Below are 24,961 nucleotides of genomic sequence, written 5' to 3' on the forward strand. Positions count from 1 at the left end.
TGGAAAAAAAATAATTAGTGGAGATCAACAATTTCCCATCCCTAATGAGCAGTAATATTCCTAAACTCAGGCATATGCTGCAGGGCAGTGCATACAAAAGGCCTCAAAAGTCATCTTTTAATCCAATCTAATAGGTATGTAACTGCATCAAATATAAATTCAGATGTCACTTTATAATTATTCTGAGACCCAGCAAACCAAAGAGGGTAGGAATTACTTCAGACTCCAAATAGTAAGGCAAGAGAAAAAGGGAAGTAGTTACTACCAACAATATTTAGGTGAGAAGATTTCTTTAATAGTTAATAAAAGGGAAAATAAATCAAATGTAAAGGTTAATTTTATACACCACTACTAAAATTAAGGCTGATTTGTTATTTAAGTGGTCAGTCCAGGTTTGTAACAGACTTTAGCAAGGAGCAGAAATCAACAAGACCTATGAATATAACACACACACACAATGCAGTTGTGTTTCAGTAACAGTGTCTGATAAAGTGGGTCTCTCAGCTTAATCAGAAAGACTTTGGATCAATGACCCTATCTCAGAATTGGATTTTTAAATATGCTTCTTGACTATAAACTAAGTCTAATCATTATGCTCTAGTACCTACATAAAGGAGACAGTAAAGAAGCAGAATCACTTACTTTCACGAGCTCCTGCTGGGCCCAGATCTGAATGGGTTCTACCTGTTGAGGAGTCTGAGTCTGAATACCATATGTGTTGAGGAAAACTTGAAGGCTAAAAAACACAGGGAAAAAAAGAGACATTTTCAGTAATGCATTTATATGGACAATGGCGAAGGAGGAGGAGAAAAGGGGAAAGACTATGCTAGTCTGGAGCACACTATTCATTTGTTAATGTCAGCAATATGTCATCTGCACTGGAATCCAGAGCCCTCTTGGGTTCTTCACAAAGCATCAGCTGTGAGCTTTGGGGGCTGCCAGAGAGGTAAGCACTAACTTGGGGGATCCCCATAATCTGTTTGCATTAATTTCTCAAAACTACACAGCAGGCAACACTGGCACTGGTCACAGACTTTAATTAATATTAACACCAACTAAAACAAAATTATTTTTAAACATGAAAAGAATGTTATTCTGGCACTTAAAGTGACATTAGTGACATCCTTGAAACCCTGTGAAGGGGTCTATGAAGTTAATTTCTACCACCACACTCAACATTATAAGCCTAAAGCGATCAATCCCCTTCCCTCCCCCTCCAAAGAACACGCCACCCATCTGGATTTCATACCGTTGGCTTTCTGCTATGAGCGCTACATAAACAACCAAATCATTTTCCAGTGGGCCCTGTAATACAGAATAAGGGAGGGGGGAAACATTTTAAAAGATCTGGTCATCATCAACTATAATGAGAATCAAGGACAATATTAACCATCTCTGAGCAGTTCATTAAGATGATGGACACCAGCTGGCTCTAAGCAGTTGCCTCTCTTTCCTTGCTCTCCACTGCCTACTAATCAATTTGATGGTGTAGACAGAGTAATGGAACACCAAGGAATGGAAAGCCATAAATCTCACCACTACTGGAGGGGCTAGTCTGTCAGGGCTATTTTGAATGATGCGGAAGAGTAGTTTGGGGACCGAGAGTCATTTTCCGTCATTTAACTATGAAGGGAAGAGTGGGAACTAAAAATAAAAACCTAACTTACGTATTCTCTAAAAAAATGACTGTGAGTTAAAACCATTCATTTGACATCTTCACCACATAAAGCTATTCCCTTTCTTGTTAGCCAATTTTCCTTTGGCACCTGATACATCAAAACAGCTTTATTCTAATATATAGCTTCTACGGTAGAGAATGCACTACCCAGTTGACTATATAATTACCACCGTGTTAGTTAAATACAAGCTGTTGGGCTTAATAGTTCTAATCAAACATAGTGTTGGACATTTGCTACTTTTTGTGTGTGTGGAAAAGATTCACTATAGCATATATTATGCATAGCTAAAATGAATCCAATTTTGAGCTTGTATATAACTAACACAGAACATTAAGAAGCACCAATAAATTACAGTATTAGGAAGCTCTGAAAATTGTGATCAAATATAATTTCTTCATAGTAATGAATCCAACATTCCCAATAGTATGCTGTAAAACATTTGATTTACTATCAGTCAGTTCCTCTCTATGGTATTCAATATGCCAGTAGAATTTATGTATGATAGAAGGCAAGAAATACCAGAATACATATATCAGCAGTAAGTAACATACAAAGGATGGTTCCCAGACTTATCGTGAAAATGCCATTTCAGGCAGTCTTCAATGTGATTTAAATGAATATATGAGGAAAAATATAATGGAACAACCTCACAGAAATAAATAGACATTAAAAATGCTATAAATTCTATTTTTATTTGATAAAGACTTTAAAAGTTGATGTTACTCAAAAGGATGAGAAAAAGTAATTATTCAGAGTCTCATCAAGATTTCTAACAAATGAAAACATTAAGCTTCATTTTTCGTGGATGGAATCTCCCATTCATCAAAAGAAGTAACCTTAGAGTGGGCCATTATCTATAATCTTCAGGGCAATTAGAGTTTTTAAATAAAAAGCAAGTGAATACATATATTAGAATGCAGATGTTATTCCACTAACAATAAATAAGGCAGCTTACAGATCCTAATTGGTAAACCGGTTTCTTCTTTTTGAATCACAGGCCTGTTTAAGACAATGTTGTTTCTATTTGTATGACTGAGCACTCAGATCTAAAATGCCCATTACACATGTTGAATCATAGTGAGCATCTGATTAGGAGACTATTTGATGGTTGAAGAACTCTTTCATTTGAAAAGTCAGCATTTAGGAAAGTTCCAGTTCACAAACCATCTACCATAATGAGCTCAGGCCTTTAACACCAGCCCAAGCGGGACGCTTCACCCCATTTCCACCCACAGAAAGAATTGTGCGTGGCCGGTCCCACCCCAACAATTTTCTTCCTTTCACTGACAAAGTTGGAACTATCTTTTCTCTATTTTCATAATTTTCTTCAAACCTCCAAAATTACTGTCTAAACCAATGAAGTCTCTCTGAAAACTGCCTAATAATAAGTAATAACTTCTATTTCTGAATGGTATTTTCCTTAATAATATTATAATATTTTCTGCTTTTAGGTTCACAAAGTACACACACACACACACACACACACACACACATACTCAAGCCCAGTGTGGTACCAGTGCTCTCCATTTTATAAGCATGTATGCACTTATTCATTTGACCAATAGTTAAGACATACAAGAATCCACACTAGACTCTGATATTACAAGATGAATACAACCCAGTGCCCATCCTTGAGTTTAGTCTATTGCAATAGATAGATAAGTTTTCAAACGTGTTTATTATCACAGAAAAGTATCCCACTGATATCTTCCTTTGCCAGTATAGATCTACCTGGTTTAAAAAAAAATGGCTGAAAGACATTACATTATATGGATGTGCCATAATTTATTCAAGCCATGTTTATTTTGATAACATTTAGGTGGTTTCCAATATTTCGGAGAATCCTGAGGATTCAGGGAGAACAAAGTGCCAAGTACAGTATTTGAAACATAGTAACAATAAAGGGCACGAATATTTCCTGCAGCCGTACTTACAGTTTTCACACCTATCCTAGGGTAGCTGCTTTCTCTTCCTTGTTGAGATTTGTTGTAACATCTATGCTGCCCTAGAATGGCTTCCACCATTCTAAGACATTAGGGCCATCCACTACCCCATTTTTATGACTAGTTCTTCACCAAATAATTCCAAACATCCTTTCAAAGAAATCCTCAGATGACTTACCACCTTCCCAGTTTTCCCTCCCTTTATTTCTCAAACATAGACTACCACTATTTCCTTACTTTCCTTGTCTCTGTTAGCTCTGTACTCTGCCATCTATCCTGCTTTGCCTTTGAGATGGAAATCCTTACCCTTTAAGTCCTTGTTCTTCTATTCACCTCACTTCTTTCTCTCTCTCTTACCAAACTCATTCACTCTGGTATCTTTCATTATCACTTCTAAGCAGATGATTCCATATCTATATTTCTAGTCTTGAACTTTCTCTTGAGTTCTATCTAGTTCCCACATTTTTAACTGCTTTCTGGATATTTTCTTTTGGCTATTTTCAAAGTTAATAGGTCTAAAACTCAACTCCCTTATCAACCCTACCTCTACCTCAGATAGACTCACTCTAGCTCAGAACCTCTGAACCACCTTTGACTCCTCTCTTTTACCCTCAATATCCAATTTGTCACCAAAATCCTGTTAATCCTTCCTTCATAAAATACCTTGCTTGAATCTTCTTCTCATTTCATTTCTATAGCAACATTCAGGATTGAAAAGTAACAACAATAGCAACAATCACTTTACAGAACATCGTACATTCTGTGTGTGAGGAGGCACTGATCTAAGTGCTTTAACAAACCATCATCCCCATTTTACAGGTAACAAAAATGAGGCACAGAAAGTTTAAGTAACTAATCCAAGGTCATAAAGCTAGTAAATAGCAGAGCTAGAATTCAGATTCAGGCAGTCTGACTGCAGAGTCTGTGCTCATAATCACTCACTTACTCTGCCTCTCAAAGAGTGGAAAGAGGGCAAGTTTTAGAAGTGAAATACCCACAAAACAAGTTCCATTCTTGTCACTTCCTCTCCCATGATGCTGGTTATCTAATAGGAGCCTTAAACTTATCATGGACAAAACTGAACTACTGATTTCCATCCTTAAATTCACTCACCCTTAAAGTATGTCTTATCTCTCTTTTTTAAATTTTATTTTTTTCTCTCTTTTTTTTTTTTGCGGTACGCGGGCCTCTCACTGTTGTGGCCTCTCCTGTTGCGGAGCACAGGCTCCGGACGCACAGGCCCAGCGGCCATTGGCGCACGGGCCCAGCCGCTCCGCGGCATGTGGGATCTTCCCGGACTGGGGCACAAACCCCTGTCCCCTGCATCAGCAGGCGGACTCTCAACCACTGCGCCACCAGGGAAGCCCTAAATTTTATTTTTTAATTGAAGTATAGTTGATTTACAATATTGTGTTAGCTTCAGGTGTGCCACAAAGTGATTCAGTTATACATATATATATATTTTTATTATTTTCCATTATAGGTCTTTACAAGATATTGAATATAGTTCCCTGTGCTGTACAGTAAATCTTTTTGCTTATTTATTTTATGTATAGTAGTTTGTATCTGTTAATCCCATACTCCTAATTTATCGCTCCACTCTCTTCCCCCTTTGGTAACCGTTAAGTTTGTTTTCTGTCTGTGAGTCTGCTTCTGTTTTGTATATAGAGTCATTTGTATAATTTTTTAGATTCCACATATAAATGATATCATATAATATTTCTCTTTCTCTGTCTGACGTACGTCACTTAGTATGATATTCTCTAGGTCTATCCATGTTGCTGCAAATTGCAATATTACAATGTTTTTATGGCTGAGTAATATTCCATTGTATATAGGTACCACATCTTCTTTATCAATTCATCTGTCGATGGACATTTAGGTTGCATCCATGTCTTGGCTACTGTAAATAGTGCTGCAGTGAACACTGGGGCACATGCATCTTTTCGAATTAGAATTCTTGTCTTTTCCAAAATACATACCCAGGAGTGAGGTTGGCTGGATCATATGGTAACTCTATTTTTAGTCTTTTAAGGAACCTCCATAGTGTTCTCCATAGTGGCTGTATCAGTTTACATTCCCACCAAGAGTGTAGGAGGGTTCCCTTTTCTTCCCACCCTCTCCAGCATTTATTATTTGTAGACTTTTTGATGATGGTTATTCTCTAATAAATAGCAAAGTTGGGCATATTTTCATGTGCCTGTTGGCCACCTGTATATCTTCTTTGGAGAAATGTCTATTCAGCCTTTTGCCCATGTTTTGGTTGGGCTATTTGTATTTTTTTTTATTGAGTTGTATCAGCTGTTTGTATATTTTGGAAATTAACCCCTTGTCGGTTGCATTGTTTGCAAATATTTTCTCGCATTCCATAGGTTGTCTTTTTGTTTTGTTTGTGCTTTCCTTTGCTGTGCAAAAGCTTTCAAGTTTGATTAGGTCCCATTTGTTTATTTTTGCTTTTATTTCTTTTGTTTTGTGAGACTGATTTAAGAAAATATTGCTACAATTTATGGCAGAGAATGTTTTGCTTATGTTCTCTTCTAGGAGTTTTATGGTGTAATGTTTTATATTTACGTCTTTAAAACATTTTGACTTTATTTTTTGTATTTGGTGTGAGGGAGTGTTCTAATTTCATTGATTTACATGAGGCTGTCCAGCTTTCCCAACACCACTATTTCTTATCTCTTTAAGATGCCATACTGTGCACTCATTTGATCTGGCCAAAAATGTATAAGTTATCCTTGATTCCTCTTTCTCCTTCAAACCTCATAACCAGTAACAGCTAAAACAAACAAAAAAGACAACACTTATTGAACACTGTGTAGCCATATTATTTACTGATCAAAACACCCCTATTAGGTAGGTTACTACAATTATGCTCATTTACTAAGGAGAAAACTGAAGTGCAGAGTGGTTAAAAAACTTATCTAAACATCATATAGCTAGTAAGTGGCAAAGTAGGGATCCAAATATGGGCAATCTCATCTGTCTCTTAAACATTACAGTGTACTGTATGACTCTCTAATGCACGGCTAACTCACCAATAAGTCCTACTGGCTCTACCTCCAAAGCACATCTCAAACACACCACTTTTCTCCAACTCCACTGCTACTACCACTCTACTCAAAGTCACCATGATCTTTCACTTGGTCAACTAACTGTTCTACCTACCTCAGTCTTACCCCACCATTCACACAGTCTATCCTGCAAACAGCAACAAGGATGGTTTTTTAAAAAAGTGTAAATCAGACCATGTCACCTCCCCCACAACATGCATACACACAAACACCCTGTTTAAAACTCTCCACTGTCTTCCTATTGCCCACAGAATAAGAACCAAACTGTTTACCACAGCCCACAAGTCCCTACATAATCAAGCTCCAGCCTACTTCTTTCTCATTCCCTCTCCTCTCCTTCACCATGTTTTAGCCAGACTGGGTTCTCTCCACTGAAAATGACAACTGTGTTCCTATCTCAGGGCCTCTGTACTTACTGCACTCTTGCTTGGAATGTTTTCCCTTCAGATTGTTGCATGAGGCCCTCTTGTTATACAGGTCTCAACCATCATCACTTCCTTAGAAAGGCCTTCATTTTCTACTGTGGCCAGCCCCCCTCTATTACTTTACCTTATTTTGTCTACTTCACAGTACTTGTCATCTCCAGAAATTATTTGGTATTATTTACTTATATATTCACTGTTATTCATCCCCACCAGAAAACAATTCCCAGAGGACAAGCACTTGATCTATCTTGTCTATTGCCTAGAAGAATGCCTGGCACACGGTATGTGCTTACTGTCTGATGAATGATTGCCTAGGCAAGTTTCTCTATGTTCTTCTGTGCTTATCTATAAAATGAGAATAATGCTATTTAGGAGGCCTAACACATAGGCAGAGGATCAAACAAAAGAGGGCCTATAAAAATATTTACAAACTTTAATCTGCTAAACAAATGATATTTATATTATTCTTTGTTGTGTGACTATATTAATTAACCTCTCTAAGCCTCAGTTTCTTCATGGGTAAATTGGGATAATAAAAGTATCTATAGGGTTATGAGGATAATACATAACATACATAAGCATTTAACAGTGTCTGGCATATACTCTTTTTTTTCAATGTAATATACATGCTTTTTTAAATTGAAGTATAGTTGATGTATAATATTATATAAATTATAGGTGTACAATATAGTGTTTCACAATTTTTAATGGTTATACTCCATTTAGAGTAATGATAAAATATTTGGCAAATACTCTTAAGTGTTTAAAAAACATTAGCCCTTTTATCAATCCAGTAACATGACTACAATCCTGGATCACTGTTACAGGCTTTCTGGACTTTCTGCTTCACACTTGTCTTTGCCCATATTCTGTACTTTATGGTTAGGGAAATTTTCTTGTATCAGTGATTTTCACAAAGGAGGTGGTGAAAGAATATTTGTTGAATGAATGAAGAAATGGGAGGAAGGGTGGGTAGGTGAGTAACAGGCATATTTCTGTCATGTTTAGGACATCACTTTTATACTCCAAAACCAGTATTTCCCAAATAAAGCCCCAACTTCCTGAGGACCTTTACAACTTCACTTCCACCTGCAGTTCCCTGTCTTAGAACACTCCACTAAAAAAATAAAAAGCAGTTCATCATGTCCATCTCAAGTTTCTGTCCTCTGTCCTACACTTGGACTCTTCTTTCTGTTTCTTTCTGCTTATCCAGTTCCTGGCCCACTCTTTCAACCTAGTCTCCTCCATAAAGTCCCCCAAACATCAGGATGCCAAGATGTCTCTGTCTCTATCAGCAAGAGCAGGTGCTGTCTGCATGAGTCACTTGCCATCTCTCTGCCAGGGCTTTTTTCATGTTTATGAGTGGTCTGTATAATTACAGAGTGCACCCTTGACGGACGCCTCATGCTCTTTTCTCACTTAGCACGTACACAGCACATTATACCAAAAGAAGGCAGTTGGCACTCATTCGGTGGTCTGGAAGAAAAATATTTTTTTAAAGTATTGTTACATTTTTATTAGCAATATACAAATCTTCCCTTGAGCATAAAGGACAAATATTTGCAAATATGAACAAGATATGTTTAACAAAGGGAAAGAATCATAACTAAAAGTATACATATTTTTATAAGCTATTAAGGATTGTACAAGTCATTTAAACTACATGATTCAGGACCAACAACGTGTAGTTGAAAATATTCTGATTTAAAACTTTCATTTCGGGGGCTTCGCTGGTGGCGCAGTGGTTAAGAATCCGCCTGCCAATGCAGGGAACACGGGTTCGAGCCCTGGTCTGGGAAGATCCCACATGCCGCGGAGCAACTAAGCCCGTGCTCCACAACTACTGAGCCCGCATGCCTAGAGCCCGTGCTCCGCAACAAGAGAAGCCACCGCAATGAGAAGCCCCCGCTCGCCGCAATGAGAGAAAGCCCGCGCGCAGCAACGAAGACCCAATGCAGCCAAAAATAAATTTAAAAAAAGAACAGAACAAAAAACCACTATCATTTCTATAAATGAATAAAGTCATATTGGGTTTTTTAACAGTTTTTTAAATTGAGATAAAAAACCACATAACATGGGCTTCCCTGGTGGCGCAGTTGTTGGGAGTCCACCTGCCGATGCAGGGGACGTGGGTTCGTGCCCCAGTGTGGGAGGATCCCACATGCCGCAGAGCGGCTGGGCCCATGAGCCATGGCCGCTGAGCCTGCGTGTCCGGAGCCTGTGCTCCACAGTGGGAGAGGCCACAACAGTGAGAGGCCCGCGTACCACGAAAAAAAACCCAAAAAAAACCCCACATAACATAAAATTTACTACCTTAATCTTTTTTTTTTTTTATCTTAATCATTTTTAAGTGAACGGTGGAAGAGAAACTTTTATAGTGTAACTTGCTGGTGAGCTGGGCACTACCTGTATTAATATTGCAACCCATCTTGCTCAAAATTTAAAACTATGGTAATTAAAACACTGCATGTACATCTGTCTAGATTCTAGTTTTCAAATTATCCAAATCAGGTCAAAGTAACAAGGCTAGGAGATTTTCAGCTGGGAGCTATAAATAAAACAATATAATACAACTTTCAAAGGGTATACAGAGAAATTTAAATGTGAATGTACCCTAATGGTTTTCCTTCCCCTTGTTCTTTTTTTCAATTTAATTTTAATAGACAATTAATTCATAGGGTTCAAGAATTTTTAAATTATGAAAAAGTTTTCAGTGAAGTTTCTCTCCTACCTGTGGCCCATGCATCCACCCCACCACCTACCAACCAGGCAATTACTATGATTACTTATGCCCCTTTCCAGAGTTTCCTTTTGCCTATAAAAGCAAACAAGAAGCTATAATCTTACTTTCTCGTATTTTAGACAAAAGGTAGCATACTATCAGCACTTCTTCCCACTTAATCATATATCATATATTAGTACACAGAACATGCCCTCATATTTTGTTTTAACTGCATAGTATACCCTTATTTTGTATATGTACCATACTTATTAATGTCATCTTTTCACATCTTTTATCATTTAAGGCTAGTCAACCTTTTGCAACTGAAATCTCTGAACATGGTTATAGTTAAATCGTGGAACCATTAAACATCAGGTTTTAATTTTGCTTATAAGAGTAGAACAACCACTCAACCGAAAACACTCAGAGGCATTACTACCACTGGCTTATGTGGGGGCACTAGAAGATTGTTATCAGAAAAGATCAGTAAGATGGGATTTTGGGAGGGGGCAGTGTTTTGGGAGGGGGCAGAGGAAGCATGTGGGTCTTTTCTAGGAGAATGGCACACAGAAAGATGTATAGATTCTGTTCATTTATAACTTATTCATGGAAATAACATGACAGCCTAGTAATAAGATTTATATTATTATTTTATTGATTATGTTGGTTTTGTCGTCCAATTTAGAATGTCAAGGAATTAATATATCTCAAGAGTCTGCCAGGGCTTCCCTGGTGGCGCAGTGGTTGAGAGTCTGCCTGCCGATACAGGGGACACAGGTTCGTGCCCCGGTCCGGGAAAATCCCACATGCCGCAGAGCGGCTGGGTCCGTGAGCCATGGGCGCTGAGGCTGCGCGTCCTGAGCCTGTGCTCTGCAATGTGAGAGGCCACAACAGTGAGAGGCCCACGTACCGCAAAAAAAAAAAAAAAAAGTCTGCCATATGTACTGTCACAAAAACTCCCATTTTTAAAGATCAGGAAACTGAAGTGAAGAGTGGTGAAACAATTTGTCAAAGGTCGGTGGTAGAACTTAAACCTGACTGCAGATATGTCTAAGTCTAAAGTCAGTATGGTGCCTGTCATGGTATATACTGCATGAATTATGTGCTGCTTGCTGTTGTGGTTTGTATTAGTTCAGGTTCTCCAGAGAAACAGAGCCAACAGGGTGCGTGTGTGCGTGCGTGCTTGTGTGTGTCCACGCACGCATGCGCACACATATTTGTTTGTGAATGTATAAAGAGAAGAAGGAGATTTACTATAAAGAACTGACTCAGGCAATTACGAAGTCTGGCAAGTCCCACAATCTGCCGGGTGAGTAGGCAAGCTGGAGACCCAGGAGAGCTGACAGTGTAGTTCTAGTCCAAAGGCCAGGAGGCTCAAGACCTAGTTCTAGTCCAAAGGTAGGAAAAAAGCCAATATCCCAGTTTGAAGGCCATCAGGCAGGGAGAATCCTCTCTTACCTGGGGGAGGGTCAGCCTCTTTGTTCTACTCAGGCCTCCTGGGATGAGGCCCACCCACATTAGGGAGGGCAACCTGACCTGCTCACTCTACTGATCTGAATGTTAATCTCATCCAGAAACATCTTAACCCTCACCCAGAATAATGTTTGACCACATATTTGGGCACTCCATGTCCCAGCCAGGTTGACACATAAAATTAACCAACACACAGTTGGTTACAGTCACAGGGAGCAGAGTGGTGAGCAAAAACCTTTGTGTTCTACCAACAGTCACTCTTCATTCACTTGACATCAGGTCTGAAGAAAACTCAACTCCAAGTGGTGTCTACAAAACACCTATTTTCTTATCTCCTTTTTGATAGAATATATTTCTTAAATTCTTGGCAATTAAATTTAAAAATTACCTCTTCTATTAAATAATGAATACAGTATGTAAAACTCATAATTCTTATTTTTGCAACATTGTATTAAGCTCTGGTCTAAGTAGCTTTATTTTTAATATGCCCTATGCTGCATAAAATAATCTACTGTGGCTGGCTTGAATAGGTCTTTTACTGAAAGAAGGACACAGAAGGAGGAAGAAAAGGAAAGAATAAAAGAAGCCAACAAATAAACGGGTCACACCCCACCCAAGGCTGGTCTTGCCTCAAGGGCAGTGCATTGAAACATTCTCTGCCTCTGCTTCTGGGGCCTTAGGGAAACTCATTTATGCTCATTAGCCTTCATCAGTAGGTCCTGCCAACATCCAGCATTTTTTCATTACACTCTGTTTTCAGCAAAACCTCATTAGCTGAAGAAACCAGGCAGATGCTTTATACATCTCAATTCCAACTGGAGACACCATATCCACAGTATTTTTCCTGCAAGAGCCAAGTAACAGGCTACAGCAGTTTGAACACAGGCACATCCTGATTGGAACACACTGGCATCTTATTCTGACATTTCCAACCAAGCCAAAGCAGCTACTTGGAGAAAATGAATAGGGATGCAGAGGAAAGTGGTAAGTGGAAATACCAACAACAGCATGGTTAAAAAGCTAAACTTAGCTTAAGAGTAGAGAAGGCCAGGGAGAAAATGGCCCTTTAGGATCCCTGTATTTATACATTGCATTAGTGACTATACAAACTTTCTATTTAAGAGGAAAACAAATGAATTTTAAAAAGTATTCCCAGACTCAGACACAGTTTCAAATGCCTGAATGAATAAATCGGGCAATGGTTTTTGAGAGCAGTCCTTTCAATGACTGCAATTATCTTGGAAGAGAATACTTACTAATCATCCTTTTGTCACAACAAATTGATTTGTTAAACTGTTTTTACTCCTGTCTAAGCACACGCTGTAACTGAATGTTTCTATATTTTTATCTTAAAGAAATGACTGTGCTAAAGGTCTTGTTTATTTCGAAACGATGCTAAAATGACTATATGGGCCCAGGTGGAGAAACCCTGACTCATGGTGTTCACACAGATTTAATCATAACCAGCAGGAAGAACAAATGATGAGAAACTTAAAAAAACACAACAGAGTGGTCAACATAGAGAAAGACTGGTAAAATGAGGGTGAGATAGGGGAGGTAGAGGCAGAAGAAGGGGAGTATAGGTTCCAAAAATCTAGCCATTTCCCTCTCAGGGTTTCCATGTCATTTCAAAGGACCTCAGGTATTGGGTTACCACCAATGAAAGGTCTCCAGTGGTAGACAAATGGAAACCAGCTATTTAGAATCAAGGGGGAAAAGGAAGCAAGTTATAGCAAGACAACTTGTTTTTGGTTTTTCTCCTTTGGATGCCTGCACGGACTAGATCATTTCTCTGGTGTTTGAGTTGAAATGCCAGATGTAGAAGGGGCCATTTTTATCATCTGGGAGTAGGTAATAAAAAAAGGTGTGAGGGAGTCCATGAGAGGACTCCACTTCAGCCAGAGCAGCACAACTTTTAAACTATTTTTTATGCTGAAATTCTGCCTAAGATTTTGTCTGAAAAATGTGTTTCCTTGATAAAAATCAGTAATCCACTTGATGGATGAGGAGACTGAGGTACAGGCAAGGGAAATGGTCCAGGTCCTGAGCAAGTTAGTGGCAGACCCAGAAATAGAATCCAGGTCTCTGTACTAACTTGGTCTAGTGTTCTCTCTACCAAATCAGACTGCCTCATCTTACTAGCTTAACACTAAACTTTTCAGTACACTAGAGAATTGCCAAGTGCATGACTCCATGTATGAGTGGAAATGAATAGACAGGCCACATGTACAATTATTACAATGTGAAAGCCACCTAAGAGAGGCTTTGAAGGGAGAAAAGTATAAAAACCTGTACTACTTTCTCTTTCAGCACTAGATGTTCTTCTCAAGAACAAAAAGACTGGGCTAATTAAACAGTGCAAGGGAGAACATGTGGTAAGATTTATAGCTGCTGGGTTAGAGACCGAACAGTTACAGAGGAACCCAGCAAGCTCTAGAATCCAACGAGCTTTTAACTATATAGAGCCATGTTCACTGGTTGAGGCCAAACTGTTTCTAGTGTAGATTCTCACCGGGGACCTGACTGTGGGGGACACACGCTACCATCGCTCTTAGCAGAGTAAATCTAAATGTCTTCCATATTGATGAGATCACAATGCAACAAATCTGTGTACTAGAAATGCTCAGGGTTTGTTCACCTGTTCATTCATCCAAACATCATGGTAGGAACCAGGGATGGCAGAAAGATAGATGAAATGTTATTCCTATTCTTCAGGAACTCACCATAGAACGGAAAGACAAACTATATATGGAGTTCAGTAGGATAGTAAATACAATGCTATTAACCGGTGGGTGCTTTGAGGGCAAGGGAGGGAGCATCTAATTTAGTCTCAGAGAATTGAGAAGGACTTTATAGAAAAAGGTATATGAGCTGTAAGAATGAAAAGGATAAACGTAAAGGATGATATAATAGAGTAACTGGAGATAGGGCTACTTTAGATTAATGGTCAGAAAATAATTCTCCTGGGGGGTGTCATTAAATCTGAGACTGAATTCAATATCAAGAAGGAACAAGATCTGGTAACAAACACTCAGGCAGAAGGAATAGCAAAGGCCCTGAGAAGAAAAGGCTTGAAGGGTTTGAGGAACTAAGAAGAGACCAGTGTATGTGGAGTATAACAAGCAAGCAAAAGAATAAGAAGTGAGGGTGGTGTTATGGCTCAAAAGGGCCTTCTAAGGAAACAAGGCATTTGGCTTTCATCTAAGTGGAACGAAAAGCTACTTTTTAAAAGGGTTTCAAACAAGGAAAGACTCAATGTAATTTACATTTTTAGAACAATAGTAATAAATACATATATAGTACCTACTATAGGCCAGGTTCTGCCCAAGCATTTTATATATATTAACTTGTAATGGCTGCTATATAAACATGATTGGCAGAAGGCAGAGTGGACACAAGGAGATTCATTGAGCGCTGCAGTTGAGAGATGATAGTGGTTGGAATGAAGAAGGAGCAAGTGAAAAGATCTCAGGAGTATTTAGGAAATAGAATTGACATGACTGGATTGGGAAGGGGAGAAGTAGTGACATAGGTATGGAGGAATCAAAGATTACTTCTATGCTTTTACAAAGTTTAAAGGAGAAGGGAGTATTCAATGGTGCTGAATATCTTTGAGGACAAACAGACTAAAATCTGAAAAAAGATCAATGGATTTATCAATTAGGAGGTCAGGAGTAACCTTTTGCATGTATTTTGGTAGGCTGGTGGTATAAGCAGTCAGACTGCATAGTGTAAAGAGTGACTGGAAGCTAAAGAAATGGAGATGGTGCAAGTATTTTTCTAAGATGTTTGAAAGGGAAGGAAAGAAGGGAACGTGACAGAGGGGCACACTTGAGGAATTTTTTTCTTTCTTTCTTTCTTTTTTTAAGGTCAGGGACAATTAAACATCTCTATAGACTGAGGAGAAGAAGTATGTAGAGGGAAAGAGGTTGACACATAGAAGAAAGAATAGATATCAAAATAGAACAGGATAAAGGAGGAGGGAAAAGAGTTGGGTGAGTTAATGCCTGGGATTCAAAAGAAAAGATCCATTCATTATTAGAGGTATCTCAGCATGTACTAGAATACATTAGTCTAGTTTTTTCTTATTCAAGTATAGCTGATTTACAATATTATATTAGTTTCAGGTTTATAACACAGTGATTCAAAATTTTAATAGATTATACTGCATTTAAAGTTATTATAAAATATTGGCTATATTCCCTGTGCTGTACAATATATCCTTATAGCTTATTTATTTTATACATAGTAGTTTGTACCTCTTAATCCCCTAACCTCCATTAGCCTAGTTTTGTTTTTTTGTGTTTTTTTTGCTGTACGCGGGCCTCTCACTGTTGTGGCCTCTCCCGTTGCGGAGCACAGGCTCCGGACGCGTGGGCCCAGCGGCCATGGCTCATGGGCCCAGCCGCTCCGTGGCATGTGGGATCTTCCCGGACAGGGGCACGAACCCGTGTCCCCTGCATCGGCAGGCGGACTCTCAACCACTGCGCCACCAGGGAAGCCCCATTAGCCTAGTTTTAACCTTTATTTTTACAGACACTTCTGAGAACTTAAAACTCTATCTCCCACTTTCAACAATTTTGATCCAGTGCAAGGAAGGGCTCATGCTCTGCTACATACTATTATTTATTCTTCACTGCCACCTTTAACTTGTATTCTTGGGCTAACTTTATTAGTTTCTTCAGTCTCTGATTAATGATAGAAGAGTCATAATCGGTGTTCAGTTATCTGACCATGCCACAGTGTCCCTTTTGCTCTCCAAATCGCACACTCCCACAACGGAAGACGTTTTAAATAAGACTGAGGAAATAATAAGGTGCTCACAAAAATAATTAAGGATAAAATATGAAGATTTTCTCATGAAAATTCATAAATTTATGAAATTATATAAAATTGCATGCATTACATGAATATGGCCTTCTCCTAAGCCACTGAAAGTGATTTTCAAAAGATGTATTTCTTAGGCATTATATTCTGACATTTCTAATTTAACATTCTTAAGAAGTATGGGATACAACAGGATAATGTAATCTGAGAAAATGCAACAGACAGTTAAGTTTTATCTATGCCAAATCAAAACTATCAATACAGGGCTAATTTTTAAAGTGCAACTATTGATATCTTCCAAATTAAAAAAAAAACACTTGTCCAAATTAAAACAGTGGCTTGCATGTGTATAGGGACAGTCTTAATCAAAGACATACAAAGAGATAAGAGAAATTTAACGGGTCAAATACTCAAAATTTAATTTTTTCTAAATTGAATATAATCTAAAAAATATATTCAAATGGCTTCTTACTTAATGAGGCTAATCCTTCCTTTACATCCTTTCCAATTCTTCAAAATTCAAATCTTAACTTATCTTCTGCAAAACAGCCCAACTATAATGTTTAATCAATAGACATTATAAAAGTTTATACAAGTATTTTAATATATAATGATTAATAAGGTCAAACTCTCTGAGTACTAAAAAAAATAAATGAAAAACTTTCCATTGTAGGAGAAAACAAAGGAATGACAGAAACTAAATAGTGGTTTCACATTCCTACTGGTAAGTGACTGGTTGATAAATGATTATTTTTTGGCCTAGCTATAGAAGCACTATGCTAGTTGCTGTGTGGAAGCTGCAATAATGAAAGATATGCTGCTTAAGACTACCTACCTTAGTCATAATTAAGGGACAATGAGGACACAGGAAAATGACATTAATATTATAAGCCCCACTGGCAGTGATTCTTCACTTAAGCAAACTTTAGTCAGGCTCCTGAGCCTCCTTGTAGGCTCATCTGTGTGCTTCCTTGTAAAATTCAGTTTTAGCAAGAATCCTGCTTAGTCAGTTTAACCAGAACCCTCACCATCAATATCTATTTGTTCAGCCTCTGTATCTGTTCAGATTCCTCATCCTCTACCAGCCCCCAAGTGATATCTGATCACCCTGGCCTGTCTTAATCAAAGAATCCTGTTGGTTGGTTTAGCCAGAATCCCCCTTACCTGTGATATTTCCTCTTAGTAATTTTTCATCCACTGACCACCACCCTGCTCCTTGGCTATAAATTCCCTCTTGCCCATGCTATATTTGGAGTTGAGTCCAATGTCTCTTCCCCACTGTAAAATCCCACTGCAGTGGTCCGTATACCTATTGTGATGGTCCTGAATAGTCTGCCTTATCATTTTTAATAAGTGTCACCGAATAGTACTTTCTCTAATACCATGTAGTAAATGTGCATTTTCACCATGGTGTATATGGCTCACCAGGCCACACTTCAGGACACCTGGGTTCCAGCATTGGATATGTACCTGTGTGACCTTGGACATGTCACTTCTCTTTGAATCTCAGTTTCCTGCTCTATAAAATGAGGGAATTGAACAAGATGCTCTTGATAATCTTAATAGTCTCTTAATATACTTTTAATATTCTACCATGTATGTGAGGTACAGTTAATAAACATAATGGCATGGCAAATAATTTTGAACTTTATTGGTGAAACAAGAAGAAATCAACTCCTCTCTACAGAGCTATGGGTAGTTTTATGGTTTATATAGACACATTTGATTAAAAAATAAAACATTCCCAAATCTAGGCTAAGGTCTATAATAATACATTTGGATCAAGTGTGTCTTAGTGAAGGAAAGTTTCTAGAAAGTGATTTTCATTTTTATGTAAGTGTGAAAAATCATTTTATCTTATCTCTTGCCTTATTTTCTTTGGCTAATGAACACTATAGAATATAAAATATTTCATTTAGGGACAGATACGTAAGTAGAGACCTTTTAACGAAAAGCTATTTAGCCACAACAGCAGTCTTAAAAACACTATAAATGCAGTATACATTAAATCTTAATCGGCTCTTATTAGGATAAACTTCTAGAATAGAAATTATTACATTAAAGGGTATTACATTATATGATACAGGAAACTCGATATAGCCATATATTACATTATATGATACAGGAAACTTGACATAGCCAAATAAAGAAACATCATATAGACATTTAAAACAACATTTTATAGAAATAATATGAAAAATAACTATGATAGTATAAATAAGTGTTAGCGAGTGCAAAACTGAATATCCAGTAAGACTATGCATAATAAGAAAGCCTATGCATAGTAATAGCCAAAATGTTAAAAATCTAATGTTTTTCTCCAGACTGTTTAGGATTTTTCTCATTCTCATTAATGAGAAAGTAATATTATTTATAAAATAAGTTATGTGGAATAAAATAAAAATAGCAATAATATTTATTTAGGTCTTATAATGTCAGACATTTTGTTAAGAGCTTTACATATATTACCACTTAATTACATACAACCACCATGAGTTATGAAGTATTACCCCTACTTAATAGATGAAGAAAGTGAGGCGTAGAGAGATTAATTAAACTGTCCAAGGTCACTGAGTTAGTAAGTAGAAGAAATGGGTTTTATATAAGCTAGGCCTGTATGATGCAAAGCCACTATACTATATCACCTTCTTAAAAATAAAAATTACATATATATCTCATATTCTTTAATCTTCAGGAAAATAATTTGTACAAAATTTTATGCAACTGTATTTTCAGAAAACAAAGTATGAAACCCCCTTTTCTTCATTAATTTGAAAAATGAGAGACCAACAAGTGTATATGTTTTTAGCTCAGATCTGTATAAATATGTACATGATTTAGTAAATACGTACTGACTTTCATCCTAAATTTAGAAACTTTGCAGCTTGGAAAATAAGCTTTTATGACTAAAAAGCATTCCTTTCATATTGACCTTTTCTCCAAAGACTGTCAAAGTAGATCAATCCATTTTAATTGGCATATTAAATGTGCTAGTCTACTTCTCAGATTCAAAGCTTGGGTATCACTGAAAATGATAAATTCTCTCAAGGGTGCTTCAACACACATGATCTGCTCTATCATGATGATTATGCCATAAACGTAAAATATTGCTTCAAGTAACTGAGCAAAAATACTCATATTTTATTAGTACAATGGCAAAAACACCTGGAACTCTCTAAGGACCTTGTGAGAGAACACCGCTCCTCACTGTCAGGGAGTAGGGTTCCCAAAGCCCAGTCCTCTGGTTGACAGTGCCTCATAATATGGATTATTAAATAAGAGAGGGTTAGAATAGAAATAAAGGATAGGTTTCTCTTCAAAGATCAATAGACCTTTAAAAACTTTTCGTAGATTCAAGGATAAGAAAAAAAAGGGAAATAAGGAAGTCCCAGGTAAATTCATAAATTTATTTATATTTATGAATAAACAGGATTCTGTTCTCAGAGTAAAATGCCAGGAATATAAGTGGGCTCAGTGTGTTGAATCAGAACAGGGGCACAAATTGAGACTTGCAGTAGATTCATTAAAACAATACTAGATCATAATATTCCTTGTACATCGTTAATTTGGACAATAAACCTTGTTTTCTTGCTTGGGTCTATTTTTCCTCTTTTACATTTCAGCCATGAATATAAGAAGTCTTCATCTTATAGATGAAATATTTCATTATATCTCATGCCTATTATTGGAATTTTAATTTTAGCAAGTTCAGTTGGTTAATTAGCATGACATGTCTCTGGTGGCGCAGTGGTTAGGAATCCGCCTGCCAATGCAGGGGACACGGGTTCGATCCCTGGTCTGGGAAGATCCCACATGCCGCGGAGCAACTAAGCCCGTGAGCTACAACTACTGAGCCTGCGCTCTAGAGCCCACGAGCCACAGCTACTGAAGCCCGTGCATTTAGAGCCCGTGCTCTGTAACAAGAGAAGCCACTGCAATGAGAAGTTCACGCACCGCAATGAAGAGTAGCCCCTGCTCACTGCCCGCGCGCAGCAACGAAGACCCAATGCAGCCAAAAATTGAAAAAAAGAAGAATGATGCTATTATATTTGTTTAAGCTCATTTTTTCTTTTTTCTTTTTTTTTACTTCAAATTTAACTTTTCTAAGTTCTGGATGTTTTTGACCAAGTATTTAATTTTCATTGGCTCTGGTATAAATATTAGTTGATAGGAGACTTTCATTTCCCTTAAAGACTGCAGACAGTATTCCTGAAGAGAACCTTTGTGTATTGTGGCATAGGCGGGCTAGACTTTCAGAAGCATTTCTGATGTCTTGACTATTTTATTCTGTTTCATTATGATAATCATAAGAACTTCTGTTCAGCACTCAAATTCATTCCCATGCTTGTAGATAAATTTGGCTTTTTGGTCCCACATAAGCACTTTCTTTCTTTGTCAAGCTAATGAAGTAGAGTTTTTTTAATCCTTTAAGTAGAAATTATGTCTCAAACTGGTTACACTATTTCAGAGCATTAGAATGAACAAATAAAACTGAGCCTCATGCAAAGTTTCCCTAAATCACCTAAGGCTAATAAACCTTTAAAAACTGTGAACAGATCTGAAACAAGAATATAACAAAGGGAAGCAGGTATAAATCCATATTCTAGGAGTGCTGTATAACAAATCTACTAAATTAGGAGAGGTTTATAACCTGTCTTGGACTGCAGCAAACTCACTTCCTGAACAGATGGTCTCCCATCATTTAATCACTCTTTAACTCCCTACAATCTGGCTTTTGGGCACACTATGTACTAAAATCACTCAAAGGTTACCTGTAACCCAGATCATGGAAGCCAGCAACAAAAGTGCTAGAAGGAGATTCACGAATCAAACCCAGCCAAATAATTTTATAGATTAGAAAACTACGGTCCATAAATGTTAGGAGATCTTCCCCAGATTACACGAGGGGTGAACAATGCAAGGTCAAAACACCAGCATTTGAGTTTCTGCCAATGCTGTGCTGTTCTCCCCTGTTAATTAGGTAGTCAGCTTTCTCGAACCACTGTCTCACAGTTAACATTTTTCAGACTTTCAATCCAATGACACTGTTTTACCTTCTGGCTGGATTCTTCTGTCCTGCCCTTCCTTGAACATCCCTTTACTCCACCATCTGCATTACCTGTACCCTTACAAAGAACTAAGCCTTAAGCCTAGCTTTCCAAAATCATCTGCTCTCATAGTTTCAATTCCCATCATGAGCCACGTACAACAGCAACACGACTTTGTAACTTTTCTTTTCATTAACTGCTGGGTACCTCAATTAACTACCATGTCTGCATTGAAACTATCAAAATGCAAATAATAATAGCTAACATTTATTGAGTGCTTAACTATAAACTAGGGGCTGCTCTAAGCTCTTTACCTATATTAACTCATTTAAATCTTTAACAAATCTATGAGGTATTATTCTGATTTCACATGTGAGGAAACTAAGGCACAGAGAGTTTAATCAACTTGCCCAAACTTGGATTCAAACCCATGCAATGTGCCTCCAGAGGCTGTGCTCTTAATTGTTTTGCTAGGCAGAATGTCTATATGAAATCTCTACTATTTATATTCTTGAATGCTAAAATAGCATTTTCATATCAGAGTGTTTTTACCTGTGACTTTTCTGTTGATATTAGAATGGCTTATTTATGTAAAAATTCTGTTGCATTCAATATCTATTTCAAGAAACAAGTTCAATTTTTTGCAGATTGATTTAAAAATTAAGAAAAGAAATCCAATTCCTGGCTGGTCTTATTCTATTGCCTGTTAAATGTGTTAGTTTCAGATAGAATCCTGCAAACATTTAAAAAGATACTAAGTTTGTTTTCCTATTAAGCCAAGAATCTTCTATATGTTGATTAGTATAACACACATTTCAAAATAAAGTCCATTTGTTACAGAACTCCAAAAAGCCCCCAGTCGCTACAAAAGGATGTCCTTTTTAGGGTCAACGTATCCCCAGTGGAAAATCATAATGCAGAACACAATGAATCCGTGAAATGGACATAGTAAGCTGCTTACAGTTTCTTCCAAATATGAATGAGTAGTAAAGGCTGAAAACAAACAGTCTCCAAGTGACCTATCTCACATTAACATGGCAGAGGCTCTGCAGTGTGAACAGTCTAAATCCCATCCACAGATAACCAGCAGGTAGTCAGCACGAGAATTACCTAGGCAACAGAAAATGATGGACGCCCTAACAGGAACAAGTTAGGGTGAAAAAAGAAGGGGAGTAAACACTCAAATAAAGAATCTTGCTAGCCTCTGGAAAGTATCTTCCTTTGGATAAGGAAGAAGGAACTCCCTAATAAAATTACTAACTGTTAGACTTGTGGACTTGGTCTCATCTCAGTGCTAACAGGGAAGAAGAAAGTAACAATTAGACCCTTTTAACATTACAAATGTTATATATAATGTATCCCAGCATACATTTTGTACTGATGTAACATCTTTCCACTTAATTTTTCAGATCATTTCCACAGACCTCTCAGTCTCCTAAGGCACAGGTGAAACTATTTTTCTGTGATGTGATATTGAGCCAGGCTGTCCAGGAAGCAAAATATTTCCTCTGTTAACTCCTTCATACCATTATGAAAATCATTGCTTCCATGCTTGACATCCCTTCCTCCTTTCCTTCTTCAGTTAATACCTTCATATTGGTTCTGCCACTTGACAACTGTGTGACCTTGGAAAAATTACCAAACCTCTCTGAGACTTGCATTATCTATCTATAAAGTGGGTATAATAATATTTATTTCAGAAAAGTGTTAAAATCAGACATAATACATATAAAACAGTTCGTACCTGCCTATAATCATCAGAAGCACAATCAATAGCGGTTTTCTATTTTTCTCACTTCCTTTCTCTAGCCTTGTCAAATACCAAACTAGACTGATAGAAGGCAAAAAAGAATAAGACACATTCCCTGCTCTGAGTACCCCTGCCAGAGAGGCAGGCATGTAAAACAACAACTACAATAGCATGATAAGTGTTATAACATGGTGTATGCAAAGGGTTATAGGAAAGCAGCCTTCTAAACCCCTAGGACTTGTTTTCAGGGAGTAATTTATAGGATGATTAGATAATATGATCTTTTGTATAATTTATCTTTTCCAAATCAAACGTGACATAGGAAAGTAGGGGTAAGTGGAGCAGGCATTGTTACCTTATCTACAAGACTAAAGAACAGATTAAATAACAGTTTGGTATAAATTATTCTCCTTCAAATGTTTCTTTACCAATTTTAATAATTCTGGCATTTAATTTACTTGGTTTGCATCTACTTGGAGCTATCACAACTGTTCAGTGAACATCTACCCTGCTAAAATCCCAGTGTTAGGTTCATCAATCAAGATCTGAAGAAGCACAGAGTGTGGCTGGAGAACAAGATATTTAACAGAAACAATGAGAGAAGACTCAAGCATGGTAAGTGAGACCTGGGCTTCTAGTTCTAGAGAGTGGTGTTCGCACATACACTCAATTCTCATTCCTCTCCAGATCCCACAGAAATGACCATATAGATGCTAAAAATAAACAAAACAAAACAAAAAGACTAAAGCCATAACAAAAAAGAGAAAAAGAAAAAAGGGGTATCAAATCAGATATTTCAGCACATTTCTAGTGTAAAAGATGGCAAATAGAAGTGCATTAATGAAGAAAGCAGAGCAGAGGAAGCCTATATAACCAAACTATACCACTTAGAGCATTACCATAATGCTGCCACAGGTATGGGAGTTGATCCACCAAATAGAGGGGCCCCAGAAGGGTACTTGGTTTGCAGAAGCACTGGACAGAAGAAGTGAGACGTGACACAGAACTGATAAAGGCCACAGTGGCTGGCCTGAGGCCCCACACAAGGAGCCACAGTCAGCAATGAAACAATAAAACGGGGTTTTTCTCTTAACATACTGAACAAACTGGCTGGGATGAGTTAATGCTTTTAGTGTTGGCAATAGGTTCCTCAAAGTAAAGCCCTTCACATTCTGGCATTTGGCAAGAGTAATGAGGGTCTTGTTTGTTCCCCACTGGATCCTCAAGAGACAAAACTCCCAATCACGTCTTCCTCACTCCCTGTTGGGGCTGCGGGACAGGGGGAGAGGACCACTTAATACACTGAGAATAATCAGACCATCATCTATCACCTAATACACAAGTGAACAAATGAGGATCACCAGGTATGTGAAAAATAACCAACGGGAAGAAAGAGAAACACCACATTAGTAAAACATAAAAATTACCTTGGGTATTACGCTTAGTGAAATAAGCCAGATATAGAAAGGCAAATATTGCATGATTCCACTTATATGAGGTACCTGAATAGACAAATTCATAAAGACAGAAAGTAGAATAGAGGTTACCAGGAGCTGGAGGGAGGGGAGTAGAGGGAGTCACTGTTTAATGGGTACACAGTTTTTGTTGGGGATGATGAAAATGTTTTGGGTATAGATAGCAGTGATGGTTATACAACATTGCAAATTTATTTAATGCCACTGAATTGTGCACTTATGAATGGTTAAAATGATAAATATCATGTAATGCATATATTACCACAATAATAAAAAAGAAAAAGATCACTCAGGAAATTTAACAAATGGTGCTCTGACAACGGGATATCTGCATACAAAGAATGGAGCTGAATGCCTACCACATACCATGTACAAAAATTAACTAAAAATGGATCAGAGGCCTAAATGTAAGAGCTAAACCTATAAAATTATTAGAAGAAAACACAGGCAGAAATCTTTGTGACCCTGGATTAGACACCAAAAGCACAGCAAAAAAAAAAAAAAAAAAAAAAAAAAAAAAACTTCACAAAAAAACAAATTTTCTT

The 24,961-nt window shown here is 37.6% G+C and overlaps 1 protein-coding gene across 3 annotated transcripts in view; it reads right to left on the reverse strand.

Moving 5' to 3' along the window:
* The window catches only part of PHKB (phosphorylase kinase regulatory subunit beta), a 204,219-nt gene that overhangs the window by 52,712 nt on the left and 126,546 nt on the right, over positions 1–24,961 (reverse strand). For all 3 annotated transcript variants that reach the window (XM_024740959.1, XM_024740957.1, XM_024740958.1), the window contains 2 exons: positions 1,250–1,305; positions 643–736 (listed from right to left, as the gene is read on the reverse strand). In XM_024740959.1, the coding sequence (XP_024596727.1) occupies positions 643–736; positions 1,250–1,305 (150 nt within the window). The remainder of the gene's footprint in view (positions 1–642; positions 737–1,249; positions 1,306–24,961) is intronic.

The sequence above is a fragment of the Neophocaena asiaeorientalis genome, unplaced genomic scaffold (assembly GCF_003031525.2).
Source record: "Neophocaena asiaeorientalis asiaeorientalis breed wild unplaced genomic scaffold, Neophocaena_asiaeorientalis_V1.1 scaffold849, whole genome shotgun sequence".
Classification (NCBI taxonomy): domain Eukaryota; kingdom Metazoa; phylum Chordata; class Mammalia; order Artiodactyla; family Phocoenidae; genus Neophocaena; species Neophocaena asiaeorientalis.